We start from the raw sequence: 24129 nt of genomic DNA, 5'->3' as shown, positions 1-24129 counted from the left end.
GCGCGATCTCGGCTCACTGCAAGCTCTGCCTCCGGGTTCACGCCATTCTCCTGCCTCAGCCTCCCGAGTAGCTGGGACTACAGGTGCCCACCACTACACCCGGCTAATTTTTTGTATTTTTAGTAGAGACCGGTTTCACCATGCTAGCCAGGATGGTCTCGATCTCCTGACCTCGTGATCCACCTGCCTCGGCCTCCCAAAGTGCTGGGATTACAGGCGTGAGCCGCCGCGCCTGGCCAGGAGGGACTATTATAACAGGGGAAGGGAGACTATTGCAAAAGAGAGTACACTGTGGCCACAAGGGTTATGCAGGCCTTTTGCAGCATTGCACAGAGGCATGGAAAGTTACGTTTCCATGCCTTTTCTTTTATAGGAAGAAGAAAACAAGGCTAGAAAGAACCTGAAGTGGGGTGAAAGGGTGACATGACGGGTTAGTAGATCAGAGAATATATCAACCTGAGGCCAGCCTATTCTGAGGAGGGGCTGTCTGCTGGCTCAGGCCCAGGGTGAGCCAAAGTTCAGTGGCCTGGAGGAAGGAAAGAATCTTAATCAAAGTGGTTGACAAGCATTTTATAAGGATTGATTAGTGGGACAAGCAGTTCAGGTAATCACTTATAAGACAATGAATTAGAATTGGAGGGTCTGTGTCTTGTTTACCTGCTCTCACAAGTAAACAATGGGGGTGGTGTCCTGGAGTCTTATCTAAGTTCTCTTGCGGGGGTGGGGGGCGATTCTTTGCAGTAAACTTTTTTTCCACAACACAAAAGGGTGAGAGCAATTCCTTTTATCTTTACTTTTTCCCAGGGACACAAGACTCAGGGAAAATTCAACATTGTCACTACTCAAGGGTGGTAAGCTAGTGCAGCACATAACCATGAGGATTCTAAACCTGTGGCTGCTGAGTTCAAACACCAGCATCCCAGTGAGCCTGGTGGGTTAGGAGATCTTTCTGCTGTACTTGCTCCCTCCCTGATTCGGTTTGGCTGTGTCTCCACCCAAATCTCATCTTGAATTGTAGCTCCCATAATTCCATGTTGCGGAAGGGCCCAGTGGGAGATAACTGAATGATAGGGAAGGTTCCCCCCATACTGTTCTCCTGGTAGTGAATAAGACTCATGAGATCTGATGGTTTTATAAGGGGTTTCCCTTTTCACTTGGTTCTCATTCTCTCGTCTTCCGCCATGTAACACGTGCCTTTCACCTTCCACCATGATTTTGAGGTCTCCCCAGCCATGTGGAACTGTGAATCCATTAAACCTTTTTGTTTGTAAATTGCCCAGTCTGGGGTATGTCTTTAGCAGCAGCATGAACGCAAACTAATATACTCCCTAAAATGGGGATGATCATGATCATTACAATAGCTACGATCTTCATATTTTTAAAGTATTTTAGCACAGTACCTAGAATCCACTAATCTATGAACTGATCTTGAGCAAGCCTGTTTCCTACTCAGACCCCAAGCTCAGTATGAACGTAACTTCCCATGCCTCTGTGCAATGCTGCAAAAGGCCTGCATACTTGGAGTCCATAGGAGAGTGTGCTCAAAACACAAAAGCCCCAGTGACCCCGCACCACTCGGCATCAAAGCAAAGGTGGGAGGAGTGTGTCCCCTGGCCACTTCCCTTCTCACTGGAACACACTGTGGATGCAGCACTTGCTCGTGGGTAATTGTGGATCTGACTTTCCAAAAATACAAGTATGTGGCCACTTTAATCACTGAGCCTCAGTTTCGCTCTCTGTAAAACAGGGAGAACTAATAATCCTAGCTGCTGGGATTAAATGGTGGATGCAAACAGCCTTGTACGAAGTTGTTATCTGTGCAGAGGAAAAAGCGGCGTGGAAGGACCCAGAGGATACAGCCCAGCCTTTCTCTGTCTTCGCCATCCCCTGGCCTTTTAAACGGGAGTGGGGCGGGGCCACGGCATCGATCACTCGGCGCTCCTCCAGGCACTGCGTCGTGATCAGACGAGCCGAGAGCGATCGATACTCCTATGCTAGCCTCTGACTCTTCGGGGTAGACAGCCGAGTGGTCGAACCAAACGCAACGAGTCGTCGCCAACCCAAAGGCGACTCGACACGCCCCAGCTGAAGAGAGGTTAGTCTGAGCAACTCCAGAGCGGAGTCAGTTCCACTTCCTCAGAAGTGGAGAGGCCGGGTTCAGAGGCATAGACCGCGCAGGCGTCCTGTGAAGCAGCCAAGCCCGGCTTCGTGCGTGCGCCTTGGAAAGCCCCGAGGCGGACTCGAGTCGGCGCATGCGCTCTGAGAATGCAATTTAGCTAGTGGCCGACCTGCCCTGCTGGAGGAGAGAGGGCAAGGCACCGCGCGTGCGTAGTGCTCGTCTTATGGCATTGGTTTTGCGCATGCGTGAGGGCAGGCCCTTACGGCAGGCTGCTGTGCGCTTTAGCGGTTCTTGGCGTCGCGTTGGTGTAGCCCTAGTGCGCCTGCGCGGGTTTTATACTGTGGTGTGTGTGTGTGTGTGTGTGTGTGTGTGTGTGTGTGTGTGTGTGTGTGTGTGTGTGTGTGTGTGTGTGTGTGTGTGTGTGTGTGTGTGTGTGTGTGTGTGTGTGTGTGTGTGTGTGTGTGTGTGTGTGTGTGTGTGTGTGTGTGTGTGTGTGTGTGTGTGTCGGCTGCTTTTGGGCAACCAGCCGCTGTCCCTGGGCCGCAAGGCCGGCTGGCAACGATTCCGCCATCAAGTCCCAAATATGAGCCGCGAGAAATGCAGCCCCGGGGAAGGCGCTGAGGAGGGAAGGAGGTCTGAGGCCTCGGGGCTCAAGGCCAGTGCGGGTTACGGGGGACCCTCTGGGGCCTGGGTGCGTGGCTTCCCTAAGGAAAGGTGCTTGTAGCTGGGTAAGACTTAACGATGGGCACTGGTGCGTTTCCCAGCAACGGTAAGAATCGCCGTGCTCAGGAGGACTCGGGAGCAAGCCCGGGGTCAGGAGGTGCGCAGGCGTTGGGGCCACACGGACGACCCAAACACAAGACTGTGCCCCTTAGAGAGCCAAAGGGATCCTTGTGCCATGAATGAAAGCTTTCTGGAAAATATTCCAAACTTCTCTAGGAAGTTTTACGAAGCTCTTGTTTTTGCACAATTTTTGTGGAATACTGCCGTAGTAACATTGAAGAGATTAGAGAACTGGACTGCCTGTTCCCAGAAAGCCAGGTGTAGGCTGATCTGTCCTGGACGCCCCCTTTGGGAGGCTTTCTCATGACCAGCATGGTACTCGCAGAGGGCCCACCCTGAGACCCTCTGCAAGTCACAGGCTCTCGGAGAGGCCATTCCACCCAGCCACCTTAAAGAATACTGAGGGAGGTGCTTTAGAGGAGTTGATGTTTAAAAATAATGTAAGGCTGGGCGCAGTGGCTCACGCCTGTAATCCCAGCCCTTTGGGAGGCCGAGACAGGCCGATCACTTCAGGTCAGGAGTTCACGAGACCAGCCTGGCCAACATGGCGCAACCCCGTCTCCACTAAAAATAAAAAATTAGCCGAGTGTGGTGGTGCACACCTGTAATCCTAGCTGCTTGGGCGGCTGAGGCAGGAGAATTGCTTGAACCTGGGAAGCGGAGGTTGCAGTGAGCCAAGATTGGGCCAGTGCACTCCAGCCTGTGTGACAGAGCGAGACTCTGTCTCTAAAAAAATAATAAAAATAATTTGAGAGAATCCTAGGATGACAAGGCAGTGGCTTCCAAGAGGGATATATCCCATAACCTACCAGGAACCTACTTTGCCAGTTTGCATAGTGAATTCTGCCTGGATGGTGAATTTACAAAGTCCAGGCCTGAGTCTATTCCGGCTGTTTTATATAGGTTTTACTCGGCTCCTTTTTGTTTAATACGACCAACAAGAAGCCTTTTATAAGATTCATTTTAGTCTTATTTATAAATCCAGGAGAAAAACCACTCTGAGAGGTTAGCACATAACAGCCTATATTCTGACCTTCTTTGCAAGATCATTTCATACACCAGCAGACAAGACTTTATGTAAGGAGCATTTAGGGGCTGAATCAAGTCCACTCAAAAGCTGTTTTATGTAACCCACACTTGATCCTCCCCCTGAAAGCCGTTCCAGGTTATGAGGCCAGTTCACAAAGCCAGGACATAAGACCACTCAGGCTGTTTCTTTACCTGACTGCCCCCCTCCCCGCAAATAAATAAATAAATAAATAAATAAATAAAGCCTTCTCTGGGCCGGGCATGGCGGCTCACGCCAGTAATCTGAGCACTTTGGGAAGCCGAGAAGATCACCTGAGGTCAGGAGTTCAAAACCAGCCTGGGCAACAGGGTGAAACCCCATCTCTACTAAAAATAGAAAAACTCGCCGGGCACAGTGGCGGGCACCTGTAATCCCAGCTACTCAGGAGGCAGAGGCAGGAGAATCGCTTGAACTTGGGAGGTAGAGGTTGCAGTTGAGCCGGTATCGCACCATTGCACTCCAGCCTGAGTGACAGAGTAAGACTGTCTCAAAAAAACAAACAAACAAACAAACAAAAAAACGTGATCAACAAGAGGTCTTTGAAGGCCAATACCTGTTGAGCTCTGGGAGACTGACTTGTAAAGATACGAGGCCACTCAGGCTTTTTCATGTGGCCCACGTTTGGGTTACGGTAGGTGTCAGTTTGCCTGGAATAACACCAGGTTTTTACTGATGCAGACATAAATATTAATAGCATCTTGGTTTGGATGACCCAACTATACCTGGCCACTAGAAGGCTATCTGTACAACTCCCAATAAACCCTTTTATGTGTAGCTCTTGAAGGCCAGTCTGTGGCACCACTCTCAAAGACTGCTTCACACATCTTTTTTCTTCTTGCAGGGAACTGGCAAGTCACACATCTTATTCTTGACTCCCTCCTTTGGAAGGCTGTTCGTTTAATATAAGCCTTTTGTGTGTGTGTGCTTTTTTTTTTTTTTTTTTTCGGGAGGGACAGTCTTGCTCTGTCACCCAGGCTGGAGTGCAGTGGCTAGATCTCAGCTCACCCCAACCTCTGCCTCCCGGGTTCGAGCAATTCTCCTACCTCAGCCTCCCGAGTAGCTGGGATTACAGGCGTGGACCACCATGCCGGCTAATTTTTGTATTTTTAGTAGAGATGGGTTTTCACCATGTTGGCCAGGCTGGTCTCGAGCTCCTGACCTCAGGTGACCCACCCTCCTCAGCCTCCCAAAGTGCTAGGATGACAGGCGTGAGCGACTGCACCTGGCCTTAATGTAAGACTTTATAAACAGCAATTCAGTGAGGAGTTCTGGGGAGCCAATCAATAAAGCCAGGCCATAAGGCTACTCTGGCTAGTCCTTTTCTCTAGAAAACCGCTTGATACAACAAGAAGCCTTTTTATCAGACCAGTATGTGGGAAATGCCGGAAGGCTGATGAGCCTGGACCTGAGGCCATTCAGAAAGGCAGTGACCTGTGGCTCACACCTGACCTTCCCAGGAGGGCCATCTCAAGCAGTTGGTGGTGTGAAGGCTGCTTCTCACAACCCATGAGGCCAGCGACCCTGGAAGATTGTTTCATACAGCCAGCAAGAGGGTGTTTCCCCAGCCAGACCAAGGCTCCTTCTAAAAGGCCATTTTGCATGGCTAACAGGAGCCAGTGTGAGGCTGCTCCTGCGGGGGTAGATGGACACAACAAACAACACTTTCCTGGCACAATGAAGAAACCACAGATCAATTTGTAAAACTAAGACAAAATCTGACTTCACCTGGCCCTCAGACAAGCCCCCATCTATAGGAAGGCCAGTTTTTAAAACAAGTTACAAGGGCCGGGCGTGGTGGCTCACACCTGTAATCCCGGCACTTTGGGAGGCTGAGGTGGGTGGATCACTTGTGGTCAGGAGTTCGAGACCAGCCTGGCCAACATGGCGAAACCCCATCTCTACTAAAAATATAAAAATTAGCTGGGCGTGATGGCACACGTGCCTGTGGTCCCAGCTACTCAGAGGCTGAGGCAGGAGAATCGCTTGAACCTGGGAGGCGGAGTTTGCAGTGAGCCGAGATCGCATCACTGCACTCCAGACTGGGTGACAGAGCAAGACTCCATCTCACAAAACCGCTTTGGAAGACTGCTTCCTATACCAGGATGTGGCTGTTTGATACGGCAACTACATAAAAGGCCAAATCATAAGAGGTTTGGGGAAGCCTACGCAACAAGGCAAAAGACTGATACGGCCAGAATGCCACTTCACCATGCTGCCAACATAAGGCCTTGTAGGAGGCTATAGTTTTATTTTATTTTTTGAAACAGGGTCTCACTCTGTCGCCCAGACGAGAGTGCAGAGGCACAAACACGGTTCACTTGCAGCCTTAAACTCCTGAGCTCAAGCAGTCTTCCTGCTTCAGCCCCAGGAGTAGCTGGGGCTACAGGTGTGTGCCACCACAGCCAGCTAACTAATTTTTAAATTTTTTTTAGAGACAGGGTCTTCACATATTGCCCAGTCTGGTCTCGAATTCTTGGGCTCAAGCAGTCCTTCTGTTTCAGACTCCCGAGTAGCTGGGATTATAGGTGCCCTGCTGGGGCATAGTGTATAATAATCTTGAGGCCTTTGGGGAGGCCATTTCTAGTGGCTTATACAGAGGCAATCCGAAAAGCCATTTTGAAAACAAACTTATACAGCCATCCTGAAGCCTCTGTCTCGGAAAACCATCATATATTGTCAACCTAAATATCTCTGAAGGCCTTTTGATAAGGCCGTTCACTGAAGAACTATGCATTAAAGAATAATCATAAGGCTATTTCATGTGGCCAAGAGCAGATAGTTTTGTACAGCCAACTCACAGTATTAGGAGGCCATCTTTCCCAGAAGGCTGTGTCCATTGGCCTTCAACATGAGGTCTCCAAGGCCAATTTGCAAAGTAGCAGATTTGCTACTTTGAAGACCAGACATTTGAAGACCAAACGTGAGGCCACCCTGGGAGGCCAGGTGACAAAGCAGCACACGGGGCCACTGGGGGAACCTGGCTACAAAGCCGCACACGTGAGGCCGCCTTGAGAAGCTGGCTTGGTAAAGCTGATAGGCGCCCTGTGAGGGGCCATTTTATAATGGCCTGAAACACCAATTTACAAAGCCCGTAATCTGCATTGCAGGGAACAGGTTTATAACCCATTTGAAACCCTCTGGGAGGCTGTTTTCTAAGGCCATCAAGAGACAGGTTTACAAAGCTGGTACGTAGAGCCCCAGTGGAAGCAAGTTTTATTGTAAGGCAATAAATGGTCTCCTGGGAGGCCTTTCCACTGGCCTTTATGAGAAGCCAGGATATGAGGCCCCTGAGGTCTTTTGGATGCTCAAGATGAGACTTCTCCATGTTGCTCTATAAGATTCATGTAGGCCACACAGGGGATGAGCCAGGAGGCTACCCAGGGAGGCCAGGGATGGGCCCATGTGGTGTCTTGTGCTGGCCTAGTGGATAAGTCCATGCTGAAATTGGATTGTGAAATGGTCCAAGAAGGCTGTGAATGAGGCCAACACAAGCCTTCTAGGAGGCTAGAGATAGAACCCACCCTGGCAGGCTGGGGCTCTCTGAGCCCTAACCATACCCTGAGCTTGCTAGAAAGAATGTTCATTGTGAACCAAGGACGGAAATGAACTCACTGTGAGTTCAGCCCTGTGGATACAAAGTCCAAAGAGCTCACCCTTGAAGGCAATGAGTGTTTTGGGCAGACACTGCCACTTACTGCATAGTTTGGGACAAATTGCTTAACCTCGAAATCTCAGTTTATTCATCTGTAAAACTCCCATCATAGGATTGCAAGGGACGTGTTAATCTATGTCAAGCATGCAGCATTGACATGGTGCACAGGAGAGGGTGCTGAGATTGGCCGGAATTTAAGCCCTGCTTCTGCACAAATGATTGACCGTAGGCCTCGGGGCAAGTCACTTCATTATTATTATTATTATTATTTTTTTTTAATTTGAGACAGGATCTTGCTCTGTCACTCAGGCTGGTGGCATGATCTCGGCTTACTGCAACCTTTGCCCCCAGGCTTAAGTGATCCTACCACCTTTAGCCTCCCAAGTAGCTGGGACCACAGGCATGTACCGCCATGCCCAACTAATTTTTGTATTTTTTTATAGAGACAGGGTCTTGTCATGTTGGCCTGGCTGGTCTTGAACTCCTGAGCTCAAGCGATCCAATTGCCTCAGCCTCCCAAAGTGCTGGGATTACAGGCATGAGCCACCATGCCAGCCTCCTCGAATACTTTTCAAAGTCTGGCACTCCTGAGTGCCTGCCATGGGGCAGATTCTGCTTTTAGGCTCTGGGGAAACGTAGGGGAATGAGCTACGTTCTTGCCCTGGTGGAGCTGGCAGTGCAGTGTTGGATAGACACACATGTAAGCAGGTGTTTTCATACGTCGTGACAAGTGCTGTAAGAGAAGCTCAAGGGCTGCAGGAACACAGAACACTGTTGGAGAATCTTGGCAGGCGTCACACAGGGATATTTAAGATGGGCCTTAAAGGTTGAGTAGGAGTTTGCCAGGCAACAGAGGGGTATGGGAGGCACTGCAGATGAGGACAATACACGTTCCTTTCTGAACAAACATTTATCCAGTGCTCGCTGAGTACCAGGTGTTTGGACAGGCCCTGAAGATACAGCGGTGACCCCAGACAGATGAGGGCCCTCCCCTCCAGAGCTTCTGCCTAACAGAGAAGACCGCTGTTGAAAAATCCTCGCAGATGAAATGCAGGAAGCTGTGGGAATGCACAGGGGATCAGGTCTGTCCTGGCGTCTAACTCTTGTTTCTCTCCACCTCCCCAGGCACAGGACTGAACGAGCTGGCGGTGGCCCGATGGCTGGAGACACCCACTGCCCCACAGAGCCCCTGGCCAGAGAAGGCACTCTATGGGAGGCCCTCAGGGCGCTCCTGCCACACAGTAAAGAAGACCTAAAGTTGGACCTCGGGGAGAAAGTGGAGAGGAGCATGGTGACGTTGTTGCAGCGAGCCACTGAGCTCTTCTACGAGGGCAGAAGGGACGAGTGTCTGCAGACCAGCGAGGTGATCCTGGACTACTCTTGGGAGAAGCTCAACACGGGCACATGGCAGGATGTAGACAAAGACTGGCGCCGGGTCTATGCCATCGGCTGCCTCCTGAAAGCCCTGTGTCTGTGCCAGGCACCTGAGGATGCCAACACTGTGGCTGCAGCCCTGCGGGTCTGTGACATGGGCCTGCTGATGGGGGCAGCCATCCTGGGGGACATCCTCCTTAAAGTGGCTGCCATCCTCCAGACACACCTCCCTGGAAAGAGGCCTGCCCATGGCTCCATCCCGGAGCAACTCTGCACAAAGGTATGTGGGGGAGATTGTCCCCAAGCACACTAGCCATGCAGCAACCGTGTTGTTCTAGAAATTCTGAGTCATCTCTCCCCTGGGGTGAGGCGTCGTGGCCTGCAACCCCTCTGGTGGAAAACAGCATCTCCATTGATTTTGCATTTCTGTTTGTTTTTTGAAGTAGGCTCCTGTTCCGTCGCCCAGGCTGGAGTGCAGTAGTGCTATCTTGGCTCACTGCAGCCTCCACTTCTTAGGTTCAAGCAATTCTTCTGCCTCAGCCTCCTTAGTAGCTGGAACTATGGGGACATGGCACCACACCCAGCTAATTTTTTTAGTTTTTTATTTATTTTTTATTTTTTGTAGAGATAGGGTCTCATTATGTTTCTCAGGCTAATCTGGAACTCCTGGGCTAAAGCAATCTTCCCGCCATGGCCTCCCGAAGCACCGAGATTATGGGCGTGAGCCACGATGCTCAGCCCCCATTGATTTTGGAAATGGAACAGCTCCGTTCATTTTCTCTCTCTCTCTTTTTTTTTTTTTTTGCAAAGGCAGTGCCCTTTCAGTAGAGAGGCAGCAGAGAAACTTCGTGGTTCCTGAGGGAAACAGCTTAAAGCAATTGCGTGGGTGAGAGCTGCAGCCAGCGGCGGCCCATTTCTTTCAGCTTCTTGGTGGGCTTGCTGAAGTCTCACCCAGGCGAGGTGATACCTCCAGCTACTCCTGTCTCTCTGCTCCTGGGTTTGGATGAGATACTACAACTAGCTGATGTCTGTTTTGGGATCAGTCTCTCCCATTCCTTGGGTCTATGTGCCTGTTCCAAAGAGCACCCCCAGGAACAGAGCATGGTTTACTCTGAAGGCTTCAGGTCTTGGTGCCAACACACAGGCCTCACTTAAAACACACCCAAGCAAGTCACTTAACCTCCTTTGAGCCTCGGTTTCCTTGTCTGTAGAGTGGCAGAGTACTGACCCACAGAAAGAAATGACTAAGACTGTACTAGACACTCGGTAGTGGAATTATGGGATGTTTCTGACATTTTTCTAAATGCTTTGCTATGTTTTCCGAATTTCCTACAATGCATATTATTATTATTATTATTTTTGAGACGGAGTCTCACTCTGTCGCCCAGGCTGGAGTGCAGTGGTGCAATCTCAGCTCCCTGCAACCTCTGCCTCCGAGGTTCAAACGATTCTCCTGCCTCAGTCTCCCAAGTAGCTGGGATTATAGGCGCCCACCACCACGCCCGGCAATTTTTGTATTTTTAATAGAGACAGGGTTTTACCATGTTGGCCAGGCTTGTCTGGACCTCAGGTGATCCACCCACCTCAGCCTCCTAAGTGCTGCGATTACAGGCGTGAGCCACAAATTATTATTATTATTATTATTATTTTTAATTATTAGAATGAAGTTTATTTTTATTTTTATTTTTTTTGAGACAGAGTCTCGCTGTCGCCCAGGCTGGAGTGCAGTGGCGTGATCTCAGCTCACTGCAAGCTCCGCCTCCTGGGTTCACGCCATTCTCCTGCCTCAGCCTCCCAAGTAGCTGGGACTACAGGTGCCCACTACCATGCCTGGCTAATTTTTTTGTATTTTTAGTAGAGACAGGGTTTCACTATGTTAGCCAGGATGGTCTTGATCTCCTGACCTCGTGATCCACCCACCTCGGCCTCCCAAAGTGCTGGGATTACAGGTGTGAGCCACCGCGCCCAGCCCACAGATTATTTTTATATAAGAAAAATGCAAGCGATTGACACTAAACACACATGCATATAACCAAAATAAAAGAAAAATAAAGGGAGAAGAAAAATTTTCAACAAATATGTCAGACAATGAATATCTCTATTACGTAAGGAATGGTACAAATCAATAGGGAAAAAATCTTGAGCCCCAGGAGGTAGAAGTCCAGGAACCCGAACAGACTGTTCACAAGAAGGAAATAGATCTGTTAAACAAATGTGCAGGAGAATGTTCAGCCTCACCTCTGGTTAAAAAAATAAAAGAGAGAGATGCAAATAGCAAAACAGCATGTCATCTTTGGTATTAAGTTAGCAAAGAAGGCTTCATATGATACCCGGTGTTGCCAAGGGCACCATGTGGCCAAGGGCATGGTGTGTGGGTTGCTCTTTTGTTTCAATTTTTTTTACAGACAGGGTCTTGCCCAGTCACCCACGCTGGAGTGCAGTGACACAATCATAACTCTCTGCAGGCGGGGTGTGGTGGCTCACGCCTATAATCCCAGCACTTTGGGAGGCGGAGGCCGGCAGATCACCTGAGGTCAGGAGTTCGAGACCAGCCTGGCCAATATGGTGAAACCTCATCTCTACTAAAAATACAAAAATTTGCGGGGCGTCCTGGCACATGCCTGTAATCCCAGCTACTCTGGAGGCTGAGGCAGGAGAATTGCTTGAACCCCTGAGGTGGAGGTTGTAGTGAGCCAAGATCATGACACTGCACTCCAGCCTGGGCAACAGAGCGAGACTCGGTCTCAAAAAAAAAAAAAAAAATAGCTCACTGCAGCCTTGACCTGCTAGGCTTAGGTGATTTCTCCCACCTCAGCTTCCTGAGTGGCTGGGACTACAGGCGTGTAATACCACGCTGAGCTTTTTAAATTTTTTCTAGAGACAGAGGTTTCTCTATGTTGCCCAGGCTCATTTCAAACTCCTGGGCTCAAGCAGTCCTTCCACCTTGGTCTCCCAAAGTGCTGGGATTACAGGTATGAGCCACTGTGGCTGGCCATTTCCCAGCATGTTCACACCTGTGGACACTGAGGCTCTCAAGCAGCAAGTAACTACTCAGGTCACCCAGTTGGGAGATGGTTAAGTAAATGATGGTGCAGCCACTCCTAAGAAACTGCAAGGACCAGTGGCCACGTGGAAACTGCTTTTGATAAATGATTAGAGGGGAGAGGCAGGGTTGCTGCTTCATCATTGCTGTTACTCCCAGCAGGTCAGAGATATTTTGCGTGTGTGTGTGGGTGTGTGTGTGTGTGTGTGTGTGTGTGTAAGATGGGAAAAGAATATGTAGGAATGAGAAGACCTTAAGATGGTGAAGTTGGAGATAGTAAGTTTTCCTTTATTGCAGAATGTCTATGAAAGCAGTTTATAATGAAACAATCATTTTTAATGAAATGGTTAAGAAAAAAACCACCTTGATCTCATGAGGAGCAAATAGTTATAGTAGCAGTAATAATAACAAACGTTGTCTGTTGTTGTTACTGGTACTCTTTTTTTTTTTTTTTTAATTAATTTTTTTTGGCACACAAAACAAACATTTTCTAAAAATACATACAAACAAAAAGATGCATATCAAACATATTAGGAAGGTTGCACATGGGAAGACGGGGAATAGAAATGGGGAGTGGGAATTAAAATAAATGAGAGAGGGACTTTATATGGATCAGTGATAATAACTCAATCCTCTATTTGACAAAGAAGAAGGAGAAGGAAGAGGAAGAAAAAGAAAGTGGGATAAAGGATCAGAAAGGGAGGAAAATAGAAAAAATTAGAGTATGACTCCAGGGTAGACCTGTTTTGTTGTCACTGAGTTGGTTGGTTGGTTTGTCTGTTGTATTTTTCATATGTTTCGCCATGTTGGCCAGACTGGTCTCGAACTCCTAGCCCGAAGTGATCAACCCGCCTCGGCCCCCCAGAGTGCCGGGACCACAGGCGTGAGCCACCACGTCCAGCCCCCACATTGCTTCTGGCCTCCGTGTTAGACCTCCCAGACGGGGTGGCCGGGCAGAGGCGCTCCTCACTTCCCAGACGATGGGTGGCCGGGCAGAGGCGCTCTTCACTTCCCAGACGGGGCGGCCGGGCAGAGGCGCTCCTCACTTCTTCCCAGACGGGGCGGCCGGGCAGAGGTGCTCCTCACTTCTTCCCAGACGGGGCAGCCGGGCAGAGGCGCCCCCCCACTTCCCAGACAATGGGTGGCCGGGCAGGGACGCTCCTCACTTCCCAGATGATGGGTGGCCGGGCAGAGGCGCTCCTCACTTCCCAGATGATGGGTGGCCAGGCAGAGGCGCTCCTCACTTCCCAGACGATGGGTGGCCGGGCAGAGGCGCTCCTCACTTCCCAGACGGGGCGGCCGGGCAGAGGTGCTTCTCACTTCTTCCCAGACGGGGCAGCCAGGCAGAGGCGCTCCTCACTTCCCAGACGATGGGTGGCCGGGCAGAGGCGCCCCTCACTTCCCAGACGGGGCGGCCGGGCAGAGGCGCCCCCCACTTCCCAGACGATGGGTGGCCGGGCAGAGGCGCTCCTCACTTCCCAGACGATGGGTGGCCGGGCAGAGGCGCTCCTCACTTCCCAGACGATGGGTGGCCGGGCAGAGGCGCTCCTCACTTCCCAGACGATGGGTGGCCGGGCAGAGGCGCTCCTCACTTCCCAGACGATGGGTGGCCGGGCCGAGGCACTCCTCACTTCCCAGACGGGGCGGCTGGGCAGAGGGGCGGCCGAGCAGAGATGCTCCCCACCTCCCAGATGGGGCGGCGGCTGGGCAGGGGCTGCAATCCCAGCACCCTGGGAGGCCAAGGCAGGCGGCTGGGAGGCGGAGGCTGCAGGGAGCCAAGACCACGCCACGGCACTCCAGCCCGGGCCACACCGAGCACCGAGTGAGCGAGACTCCGTCTGCAGTCCCAGCACCTCGGGAGGCCGAGGCGGGCAGAGCACTCGGGGTCAGGAGCTGGAGACCAGCGTGGCCAACATGGCGAAACCGCGCCTGCAGCCGAAGGAGAAAAAGCAGGCAGCGGTGGTGGCGCGCGCCGGCAATCCCAGGCAGCGCGCGTGGCGGCGCAGCAGCCAGCCTAGTAGATTGCAGCCCGCGCCACAGAGGGAAAGAAAAGAAAGAAAGAGAGAGGGAGGGAGGGAGGAAAGAAAGGAAAGGGAAGGGAGGGGAAGGGAGGGGAGGGGAGGGGAGGGGAGGGGAGGGGAGGGGAGGGGAGGGGAGGGGGGGGAGGGGGGGGAGGGGGGGGGAGGGGGGGGAGGGGGGGGAGGGGGGGAGGGGGGAGGGGGGGGAGGGGGGGAGGGGGGAGGGGGGGGAGGGGGGGGAGGGGAGGGAAGGGAAGGGAAGGGAAGGGAAGGGAAGGGAAGGGAAGATTACTGGTGCTCTTGACAGCTAAGCTCTCCTACCCCTGACGCAGGTTCCTGGTGGAATACCTCAAATGTCGACTTCCTGAAGTGGTTGCTATTTTGTTCTGTTTTGATTTTAAACAGAAAGCAAGAGTGGACCATGGTTCGATTCCAGATGTGAAGTTAGAAAGAACAGTCCCCCGGCTGCACCGTCCATCCCTCCAGCATTTCAGGGAGCAGTTTTTGGTTCCAGGGAGGCCCGTGATCCTGAAAGGCGTGGCTGACCACTGGCCGTGCATGCAGAAGTGGAGGTGGGTGGTCGCCAAGGGAGGTGAGGTCCCTCTTCCCATTTTAGTGTTCCCCAGGGCTCTCTGAATTCCTCCCGACCATCCCCAGGGAAATGCAGCCTTGTAGATGCTTCACTAGCAGCCCTTGATTGATTGCCAAAGGGTTAAAAAAGAGTGAAAAGTAGGGTGCTCTGAATTTATGCCACAGGTTATGGGATTCTTACCTTCTACCTTGCTCGCCCTAAGCGGATTTTTAATGAGTCCCTAAGTGGCAGTCCTAGGATGTGTCTGTTATGCAATTTTACAGGATCCTAGCAATTTCAGACCATCTCAGGGCCCTGAGGCTAAGCGCAGAAATAACCCAAAAGACAGCCCCTCTCTCTCTCTCTCAGGGATTCTGTGGTCTCTTGTGTTTGTTTCTAGTCCTTTCTCAGAATCATGATGGGGAGATCAGATCAGGCAGCTGGAGCGTGGCTGTCATGCTGTGGCTCTGTATGAGTTTGGAAATAAGGAGGCATCTCTCCAGGAAGGTAGATGGAGTCAGCCTGTTTTGTGGTTTAGCGGAGGGAATGGTACCTGCTGAGACATGTGGAGGAATTCTCATTGCAGGAGCCCTCCTCACAGCAAGGCTTCATTAAGCATTTTACTACATACCTGGCACTAGGACAGGTGTTGTCATCACCCCCATTCTGTAAATGGGGATCAAGAACTCAGGTTCAGTAACCTGCCACAGATCCCCTGGCCCGTAACTGATGAGGCCTGGAATCAGTCCCAGGCTAGAGGGCAGAGTCCAGGAGACTGCCACCTGCCACACTGCCCAAGTTTCAAAGGGCAGTGTTCAAAGGTTTCTCAGCTTAGTGACAAAATGAGCAAAGAAAGAAGTGAGGAGGCCGTTGGCAAGCAGGGAACTAGAGCAGCCCAGCCAACCAGACTTACCGGCCCTATCTGCAAAGCTCCGCAGCACCGTGTATGAGCCACACAGTCTTGAGCAGGGAGCCCCGCCTCTCCGTGCTGGTTCCCTCATCAGTGAAGCTGGGGATGACAGTCCTCGTCTCTGCACATGAGTTTTTCCGAGGATGAAAGGGGACCACATGCAAAACACACTTAGTACTATGCCCAACAGATATTAGCAGTGACAATGCCAATGTGTGTCTTTCTGCCAGTTTGGAGTATATCCAAGAGATCGCTGGCTGCCGAACCGTCCCGGTGGAAGTTGGTTCAAGGTACACAGACGAGGAATGGTCCCAGACACTCATGACGGTCAACGAGTTCATCAGCAAATACATCGTGAATGAGGTACATCATGGGGACTGCTTTCCCCTAATACTTGCAAGGGAGAGAGCATAGTACATTTAGGCAAATAACCCTCCATGTGTTGCAATGGGAGGTTTTGGAGGAGCCGGTCTGTAATTCTGTGGTCGGAGGGATGACCACAGCGAGGAAGGCAGGCTGCTCAGCCAGCAGACACGAGGGATTCATGTCAGGTCCTTTTTAATAGCCAGGGGAGTATAATTCAGTGGGTTTTAGCCTGTTCCAAAAGTTGGACAGCTAAGTCAAGAGTATGTGTATTTAAAATTTTAATAGCAGCCAGGCGTGGTGGCTCACACCTGTAATCTCAGCACTTTGGGAGGCTGAGGCAGGCGGATCACTTAAGCCCAGGAGTTCAAGACCAGCCTGGGAAACATAGTGAAACCCTGTCTCTATAAAAAATATAAAAATTAGCTGGGTGTAGTGGTACGTGCCTGTAATCCCAGCTACTCAAGAGGCTGAGGTGGGGCAAATTGCTTGAGCCCGGGAGGCAGAGGTTGCAGTGAGCCAAGATCAGGCCACTGCATTCCAGCTTGGACAATAGAACCAGGCCCTGTCAAAATTAGGACAGGACAGGATAGGACAATTTATTTTTCCCAAAAGTTAAATCACTTATACTTTCACCAGCAATTAACACAAGTGTCCATTTTCTTACATCTTTGCCTGCACTGTTTGTTGCCATTTTATGAAAATGTTTGCCAATCAGATGGATGAGATCAGTGCTTTACAAACTGGGTACCCCAGTGCTGGAGAGGTTCTTTGAAGCTGCCCCAGGGCCTCTAAGGGTTGAAGAGGACCACTCAGGCTGGAGTGGAAGGGTGGCGGGGCTGCGGCTGGGGCCAGCTGGATAGCAGCAGCAGGAAGGCATCTGTCACGACTAACTGGACTTTCTGTGTCACCTCTGGTTTTCTCCGGTGGATTAGCCAAGGGACGTCGGGTACCTTGCTCAGCACCAGCTCTTTGACCAGGTAAGTCTGAGGCCATGCTCCTCTGTCCCTCACTGTCTCACCTTCCCCTCTCCTCCCCTCCTGGGCTCAGTGCGGCTGGAGCAGTGGGCGTGAGTAGGAGGAAGGCAGCAGGTGAGGCTGGGAAGTCGACAGGATGTGGGTGATGAGGAGCCATTTTCCTAAAGTGACAGGAAACACTAGGGGGTCACTAGTGCCCCGAGGATTGCAGGAGCCGCTGTTCAGAGATGAAGGGAGCAGCTGTCGGAGCGGGTGGCTGGCTGGGCTGTTGCTGTGGTGCAAGGAGAGGTGATGCTGGCAGGTGGAGCAGTTCAAGATAGGTGTGAACCGCTGGGCCCTGGACGTGGGTGGATGTGTGGGGGAGGGAGGGAAGATGGGGGAAGATGCCCAGATTCAGGACCCCAAAACACTAAATAGATGGAGCTGGGGTGCCCAGGAGGGACCTGGCTGGTGTGGTGTCTGCCAGGAGTGCCCAGGGAGGCAGCACTTGGCAGGATTCAAGGACAGGGCCAGGTGTGTGCCCTGAACATGGAAGACTCGAGTCAGTCAGGGTCAGGGCCACAGCCAAGGGTGGGCTGGGGCCGCACCTCTGCAGCCTTTGCAGTGGGGCGCTGGGATGCTGCTCAGCTGCTGTATCTACTGCTGAAGCCAGGACTGCCTCTCTATCTCGATGGGGGACCCAGGGCCAGTAGGGGCTGTGCCAGGAGCCTTCATGCCAACATTAACGGAGGCTGGTGGTTTCTTTTCCCCAGGCCTCCCTATTAGGACTTGTGCATCCTGCGTCCTGTCCATGTCACTTGTTAAGTGAAGGAAAGGGGGATTCTAATTGATCACGTCCCTACTGTGTGATCCCGAGGCCCGCCTTTCCCCTGACCCCAGTCATCCTGGGGGCATGGCCTCAGTGTGGGCCGGGGACCCTGGAAGCCACAGTTAACCTTGGCTCCCTGTCCTGGAGCAGCTGTTTCATACTTTGTAGAACAGGAGGAGGTATATTTAGGAGTAGAAGGCCAAGTTCACAGTGACTTTCAAGATGAACCAGGACTTGAAAGATGTTTCGGGTAATGGAGGGCCACCTGGGTGTTTACCTTGGGTCCCAGAGCTGAATGTCCACCATGCTGTGGAGAGGACCCTGGAGAAGTCCCAGCAGCCCATGCTCAGGTGTTATCATGCCGTGTGGCAAGAACCTTCTCTACCTACAGGATGCTCAGGGACTCCTACCAAATTCTTGTCCCAGAACCTCTTATTGACTCTTCTCCCAGGGACCCCATGTTCTAGAAGATTTTGGCCATGAGTTTAAGCTGCCTCAATTATCAGTCACATCTCGGGACCACTGATTCCCTTAGGGTCTCTGCATCCTTGGCCGGTGGTTCTGATGACATGATCTGGTCAGCCAATCACCTTTCAGAAATCCTGATGATGTCATCAGGGACCAATCATAGTTTCTGCTCAGATTCCACAGGGCCAGTTCTGGTCAGAAGCAGCAGTGTCCGGTGTTACCTTTGGGAGGAACCCCTGACAGCCCTGGGAGGGACCTCAGCTTGCAAACTTGTACTTCAGTCCTAAGCAGCAGGCATGGCTGCGTTTCTGCACAGCTGATTTGAGACAGATTCTTAAAGGTCTGAATAGCAGTGTCTGGACCAAGCTCCCTGCGGGGAGAACATTCCAGCTTTTCCTGGTACACACTGGTTTCTGAGCCAGCAGCCTGAAGTTACCGTCACTGCTCCCGAAGGAATGGTAGTGTCCACCTACAGGTGCCATCAGGCTGGGGAGCAGTAACTAAAAAGACCTGTGTCCTTCTGGCAACCTTGTTTTCATGCCTCTCAAGCTTGAAAAATGCCGCCGGGTCCAACCAGGGTCCCGTGAAGAACCCTGGGGTTCTTGGTGGCCTGGGGGGTGTGGGCTGGTGGCCTGCTCTGGTGGGTTCAACCCCAGAAGTAACTGAGGTGCCTGCTAAGGGTCTGGACAGGAAGTGGACTTAGAGTGAGTGTGTTTTCACTCTGAGACCCTGGCTTTGTCTGAAGGAGGCCAGGGCTGTGTGCAGTGGCTCACACCTGTAGTCCCAGCACTTTGGGAGGCCAAGCAGGACCAGCCTGGACAACATAGCAAGACCCCATCTCTACAAAAATAAAATTAGCTGGGCATGGTGGCATGCTCCTGTGGTCCCAGCAACTCGGGAGGCTGAGGCAGGAGGATCGCTTAAGCCCTGCAGGTTGAGGCTACAGTTAGCCATGATGGCACCACTGCACTCCAGACTGGGTGACAGAACAAGACTGTCTTTGAAAAAAAAAATTACAATAAATAAATAAAGGAGGCCAGGCCACTGCAGCCCTGCCCCACCGTGAACATCTGAGATCGCCTGATGTGTGGCATATAACTCTGTCAGAGGCCATGGGGAGCCGCCCCACCCTTACTGCGTCATATAAAGCTCAGAGCACAGACCCAGGCCCACACCTGCCTTTCTCGTCAGGCAGTTTCTGTTCTCTGCCCAGCCTGTTTCTGCCAGGTATGGCAACAAATCCTCTGTGCCTACCCTGGCTTTTAAAACTAGGAAGGCGAGGGCCGGGTGCGGTGGCTCACGCCTGTAATCCCAGCACTTTGGGAGGCCGAGGCGGGTGGATCAATTAAGTCTAGGAGTTTGAGAGCAACCTATGCAACGTGGCGAAACCCTTTCTCTACAAAAATAAAAATAAAAAAAAAAATTAGCTGGGCGTGGTGGCATGCTTGTAGTCCCAGCTACTAGGGAGGCTGAGGTGGGAGGATCACTTGAGCCCAGGAGGCAGAGGCTGCAGTGAGCTGAGATCACGCCACTGCACTCCAGCCTGAGAAACAGAGCCAGACCCTGTCTCAAACACACACACATAATGGATATAGGTATGTGTTTCTGACTCTTCGTTGGCCTCCAGGCTGTGGTGTCCCTGGCTGGATCCCCAACTCTCATGTCTGCTCTGCCACCCACAGATCCCGGAATTGAAGCAGGACATCAGCATCCCCGACTACTGCAGCCTGGGCGATGGGGAGGAGGAGGAGATCACCATCAATGCCTGGTTTGGTCCCCAGGGAACTGTCTCCCCGCTACATCAGGATCCCCAGCAAAACTTCCTAGTCCAGGTTGGAGCTGCAGCTGGAATAGTGGCCTCCTATCTCCTCCTGGCCCAGACAACTGGCCGGCCACATTCTCTGCCTTTAAACACCGGGCTCTTAAAAAGAAACAAGAAGCACTGAAGGGGATGAGGACAAAAATATAAAACAAACACACAAACGGCCCCGGCCCGGGAGGACAAAAATATAAAACAAACACACAAACGGCCCCAGCCCGGGAAGGCCTCTGCAGTCAGCTGCTTCCAGAAGCAGCTCCTCCTGCATGTGCTCCTCCCAAGATCCCTCACAGGGGAGCCCTCAGGAGAGGGAGCGAGTGTTAGCGTGGGTGCCCGGTGTCTCTGCCCCTCTCCGCCTGCCACCCATCTGATCCAGACCAGCTTCCAAATAGGAGGCAACAGGTTGGGGGAGGAGTTTTCTCAGTCACTGGGAGGTTTTTTCCTGAGACCCAGGCAGAGGAGCAGATGGGTTTGCTGCAAGGGGAGGCACCTCTGTCTACTGCTATAAGACCACCTTGGTTTTCGCAGGCAAAGAGAGGTTTAGTAAAGGAGAACATTCTCCTACCCCAGCATACCAGTCCAGAGAGGCGACCCAGGAGTGGGCTAAGAGCTGGGCTTCGGGAGCCAGCCTGCCTGGCACGGACAGCAGCCCTGCCACACCTCAGCTGTGTGAGCCTGGGCAGCTCATTTAACCTCTCTGTGCCTCAGTTTCCTCACCTGCAAAATGAGAGTGAAGATAAACCACCTCAGAGAAGATTAAACCAGTTAACACGCATAAAGCACTTAAGCAGTGCCTGGCACAGACAAGCGCCTGATAATTGTGGACTCCAAAAATGAAATTATTTTTCAAAATATATTTGGAAGAAAAACATACCTTAGGTCAAGTTTGGTAGTTCACACCTATAATCCCAGCACTTTGGGAGGCCGAGTCAGGAGGATCACTTGAGGCCAGGGGTTCATGACCAGCCTGGGTAACATAGTGAAACCCAAGCTCTACCAAAAATAAAAATACAAAAATCAGCTGGGTGTGGTGGGGCACACCTGTAGTCTCAACTACTGGGGAGGCTGGGGCAGGAGGATCTCTGGAGGCCAGGAGGTCGAGACTGCAGTGAGCCATGATTGCACCACTGCACTCCAGCCTGGATGACCGAGTGAGACACTGTCTCTAAAAAATAAAATAAAAAGCATACACGTGGAACTGTAAGCATGTGTGTGGTGGGGAAGGGCAGGCTGGGCCCAGGGAGCAGCATGTGGAAGGGCACAGAGGCCAGAGTGGGCCTGGGGCAGCAGTGGAGCGAGGCCACCAGCTGACTGTCAGGGTCTCTCTTCCCAGGTGATGGGGAGGAAGTACATCCGGCTGTATTCCCCGCAGGAGTCAGGGGCTCTGTACCCTCATGACACGCACCTTCTCCATAACACGAGCCAGGTGGGCACTGGGGGTCCGGGGTGACGTTGCAGCTTCTCCCCACTGCCCCTGGAGATGATGACGTCCTTTGCTTTCTTTAGGTTGACGTGGAGAATCCCGACCTGGAGAAGTTCCCCAAGTTTGCCAAGGCCCCATTCCTGTCCTGCATCCTGTCTCCTGGAGAGATCCTGTTCATCCCCGCGAAATACTGGCATTATGTGCGGGCTCTGGATTTGAGCTTCTCAGTCAGCTTCTGGTGGTCATAGCCAGGATAGGAGCTGAATGGGCCTGACATGCAGACAGCATTCATCTGTTTACGAATTTCCTGGGTCCTGCAATCTATAGAGACAAGCAGGACTGAACCTGTGTCCTGAAGAGCCTTCACTGCCCAGTGGCAGCCCTGGGGGGCTGAGCTCCAGCACTGGACAGGCACAGAGCGGGGGCTGCCCAGGAAGGAGCACACTCCAGGCCAGGGGTGCATGGCAGAGGAAGGTGGGGAGAGCCCAGAAGGACATTGCAGGCAGACAGCCTGCATGGGGACTCCGGCATCAGAAAGCCTAATATTTTTGGGAAACCGGTGGGTCACACGGGCAGGGGTGAAATGTGGGCTCTGAGGTTGGCTACTCGATTCAAACCCGGCCGCACTGTGTACCTGCTGTGTGACTTGGCCAGGATCCCTCACTTCGCTGTGCCCATATGGAAAAGGGCAAGGCCAGTCCTCACTGCCGAGGGCCGAGAAGGTGGTGCTGAGCCCCTGCTGCTGCATGAACCTTAGCCGCTGTCACTGATCCCAATTACTCTGATCCTTTTGCCCTTCCTTCCCATAACGGCCTGCTGGACGCCACAGCCAGAATACTGGAGAAAGCTAGGCATTGCCCAGGTCACAGGAGAGAATCCGTAGAGACCTGCGCAGGAGCCCAGACCCCTGCTGGGCAGTGGGAGCTTTCTGTTATCCCCATGGCTCAAGGATAACCTACCTGCCTGCAGAGAAGTGTGAAGGTCTTGCTGGATGACTTTTCACCCACACACCCAGGAGCAGGCTCCCAAGTGAAGAAACCACCGAACCATCACCAGCTCCTAGAAGCCTCCCTCCCACCTTCTAGTCACCATCCCCCAGAAGTAATGACTCTCAAACCTGTGGGGTTTGAGGCCAGGGGGAGAGCCAGTCTCCGTGCTTTCTGTAATTGTGTCTTGTTTGTGTGCACGCAGGTTTGTTTTATCTTTTGGCCATTAAGATTTTCCCCATCCCTCTCTTTTTTCTTTTTAAACTAAATAGACATGGGATCTTGCTATGTTGCCCAGGCTGGTTTGAACTCCTGGGCTTAAGTGATCCTCCCACCTTGGCCTCCCAAAGTGCTGGGGTTACAGGTGTGAGCCACATGCCAGCCTTGGCTTCTTTCTTCCCCCCTTCCAAGATAGGCCTGGGGAAAAGCCCTGAGGTTTGAGCTGCCATCCTGCCAGCATCTTGACCCACTGGCTCAGCTGCTTGTCTTTTAGCCAAAAATCAAGCAGCCCCAGGAAAGATTCTGGTTGGCCAGGGGGTTGCTACCCTGGGGTAACTAGAAGGGGGATGGGAAGGTGGCCATCGGCAGCTGGAACTCCAGCTCCTGATGCCCTCTACCCAGGCCAAGGAATTTGACCTTTATCGTGTAGGTCCTGCAGTTCTCATCCTTTGAGCAGACACTAGCAGGATCTGCATTCTCGAAAGCTGGCTGTTGGCAGGGAGAGGCCGTGGTACTTACTCATCCTGGGAGTGGGCTGCCGAGGGGCCATGGGTGTGCCGGGGAGTGACAAACACGAGCCATCTGGAAGCTGAGTCCATTTGGCTCTGTGGGCAGCTGTTTGAAGGACATTGTTTATTCCCTGCCATGGTTAATAGTGAATTACCTAATCTTTCATAGGAAGAATTTACACCAGATGTCAACACCCCTGAAAGTAGCGAGGCATAAGACAGGGACGCCCTCATGACTAGGTTCCCCATTAGTGAGGAGGGGTGGCGGCCCGGCCACAGTGGGCTGTGACTCTCAGCCCGCCTGTGTAACTCACACCCCTCCCCCAGCTGAAGGACAGGCGGACTGTGGCCCCAGCTCCCAGTGGCCTAGCCGCTCCAGCTGGCAGGCCCCATGGCCCATCTGTAGTGTAGTGTTACAGAAATCTGGGCACAGGAGGCCACGTTCATTAACGTGGTATCCCGGCCAGGAGGCTTCAAGCAAATGTCCCTTGTCAGATGAGGAACGGGAAACGGGGAAATGTCCTGCCCTGTGGGTGAGGTTCCAGCGTTCCTAGGAATACCAGTCCGAGGGTGGCTTCAGCCCTCTGAGGAATGTGGACTCTGAAGCCAGCTTGGAACCCCAGCGCCAAACAGTTGGTCACAGACCAAGGAGAGGCACGTGTGCAAGCCCCTGCCTGAGATGTGGCCACAGCAGTCAGGACACACTGCTATCAGACACAGGACACAGCTAGCAGGCCTGTCACTGACCAGATGAGGCCCCTGCCCTCGTGGTGTTTTAACACCATGGCTTGGGGGGTGGTGGTGGTGCCGCAGTAAGGACATGGGAATAAGACAAGACAGTGTCACGCCATGATTAGTGCCATGAAAGCAACAGAGCAAGGTGACAGGGTGGAAAATGGCAGCCAGGGATGCATTGGTGGGGCCAGGGTTTTTTGATAGTTGACATTTGAAGAGCAAGAGCTTGACCAGGAATCCAGAATTGGCCATGAGACTTGAGGCCCAGCTCCCGACAGCAGGT

The 24129-nt window shown here is 52.3% G+C and overlaps 1 protein-coding gene across 2 annotated transcripts; it reads left to right on the top strand.

The window, feature by feature from the left end:
* The first annotated feature begins 1945 nt into the window (after window positions 1-1945).
* KDM8 (lysine demethylase 8) lies at window positions 1946-22675 on the top strand. Of its 2 annotated transcripts, none has more exons than XM_030799434.1 (8): window positions 1946-2095; window positions 8749-9277; window positions 14464-14630; window positions 15770-15902; window positions 16838-16882; window positions 19838-19987; window positions 21308-21400; window positions 21481-22675. In XM_030799434.1, exons 2-8 carry the CDS (start codon window positions 8780-8782, stop codon window positions 21643-21645), a joined length of 1251 nt encoding a protein of 416 aa, XP_030655294.1. In that variant the 5' UTR covers window positions 1946-2095; window positions 8749-8779; the 3' UTR covers window positions 21646-22675. The 2 variants fall into 2 exon arrangements, with proteins under 2 accessions (XP_030655294.1, XP_030655299.1); XM_030799439.1 differs by having other exon boundaries at window positions 19783-19987; window positions 21481-21817.
* Window positions 22676-24129: the final 1454 nt, after the last annotated feature.

This window comes from Nomascus leucogenys, chromosome 2, assembly GCF_006542625.1.
Source record: "Nomascus leucogenys isolate Asia chromosome 2, Asia_NLE_v1, whole genome shotgun sequence".
Lineage (NCBI taxonomy): Eukaryota > Metazoa > Chordata > Mammalia > Primates > Hylobatidae > Nomascus > Nomascus leucogenys.
The sequence above is the reverse complement of the archived record's forward strand: the minus strand, read 5'-3'. Positions and strand labels throughout refer to the sequence as shown.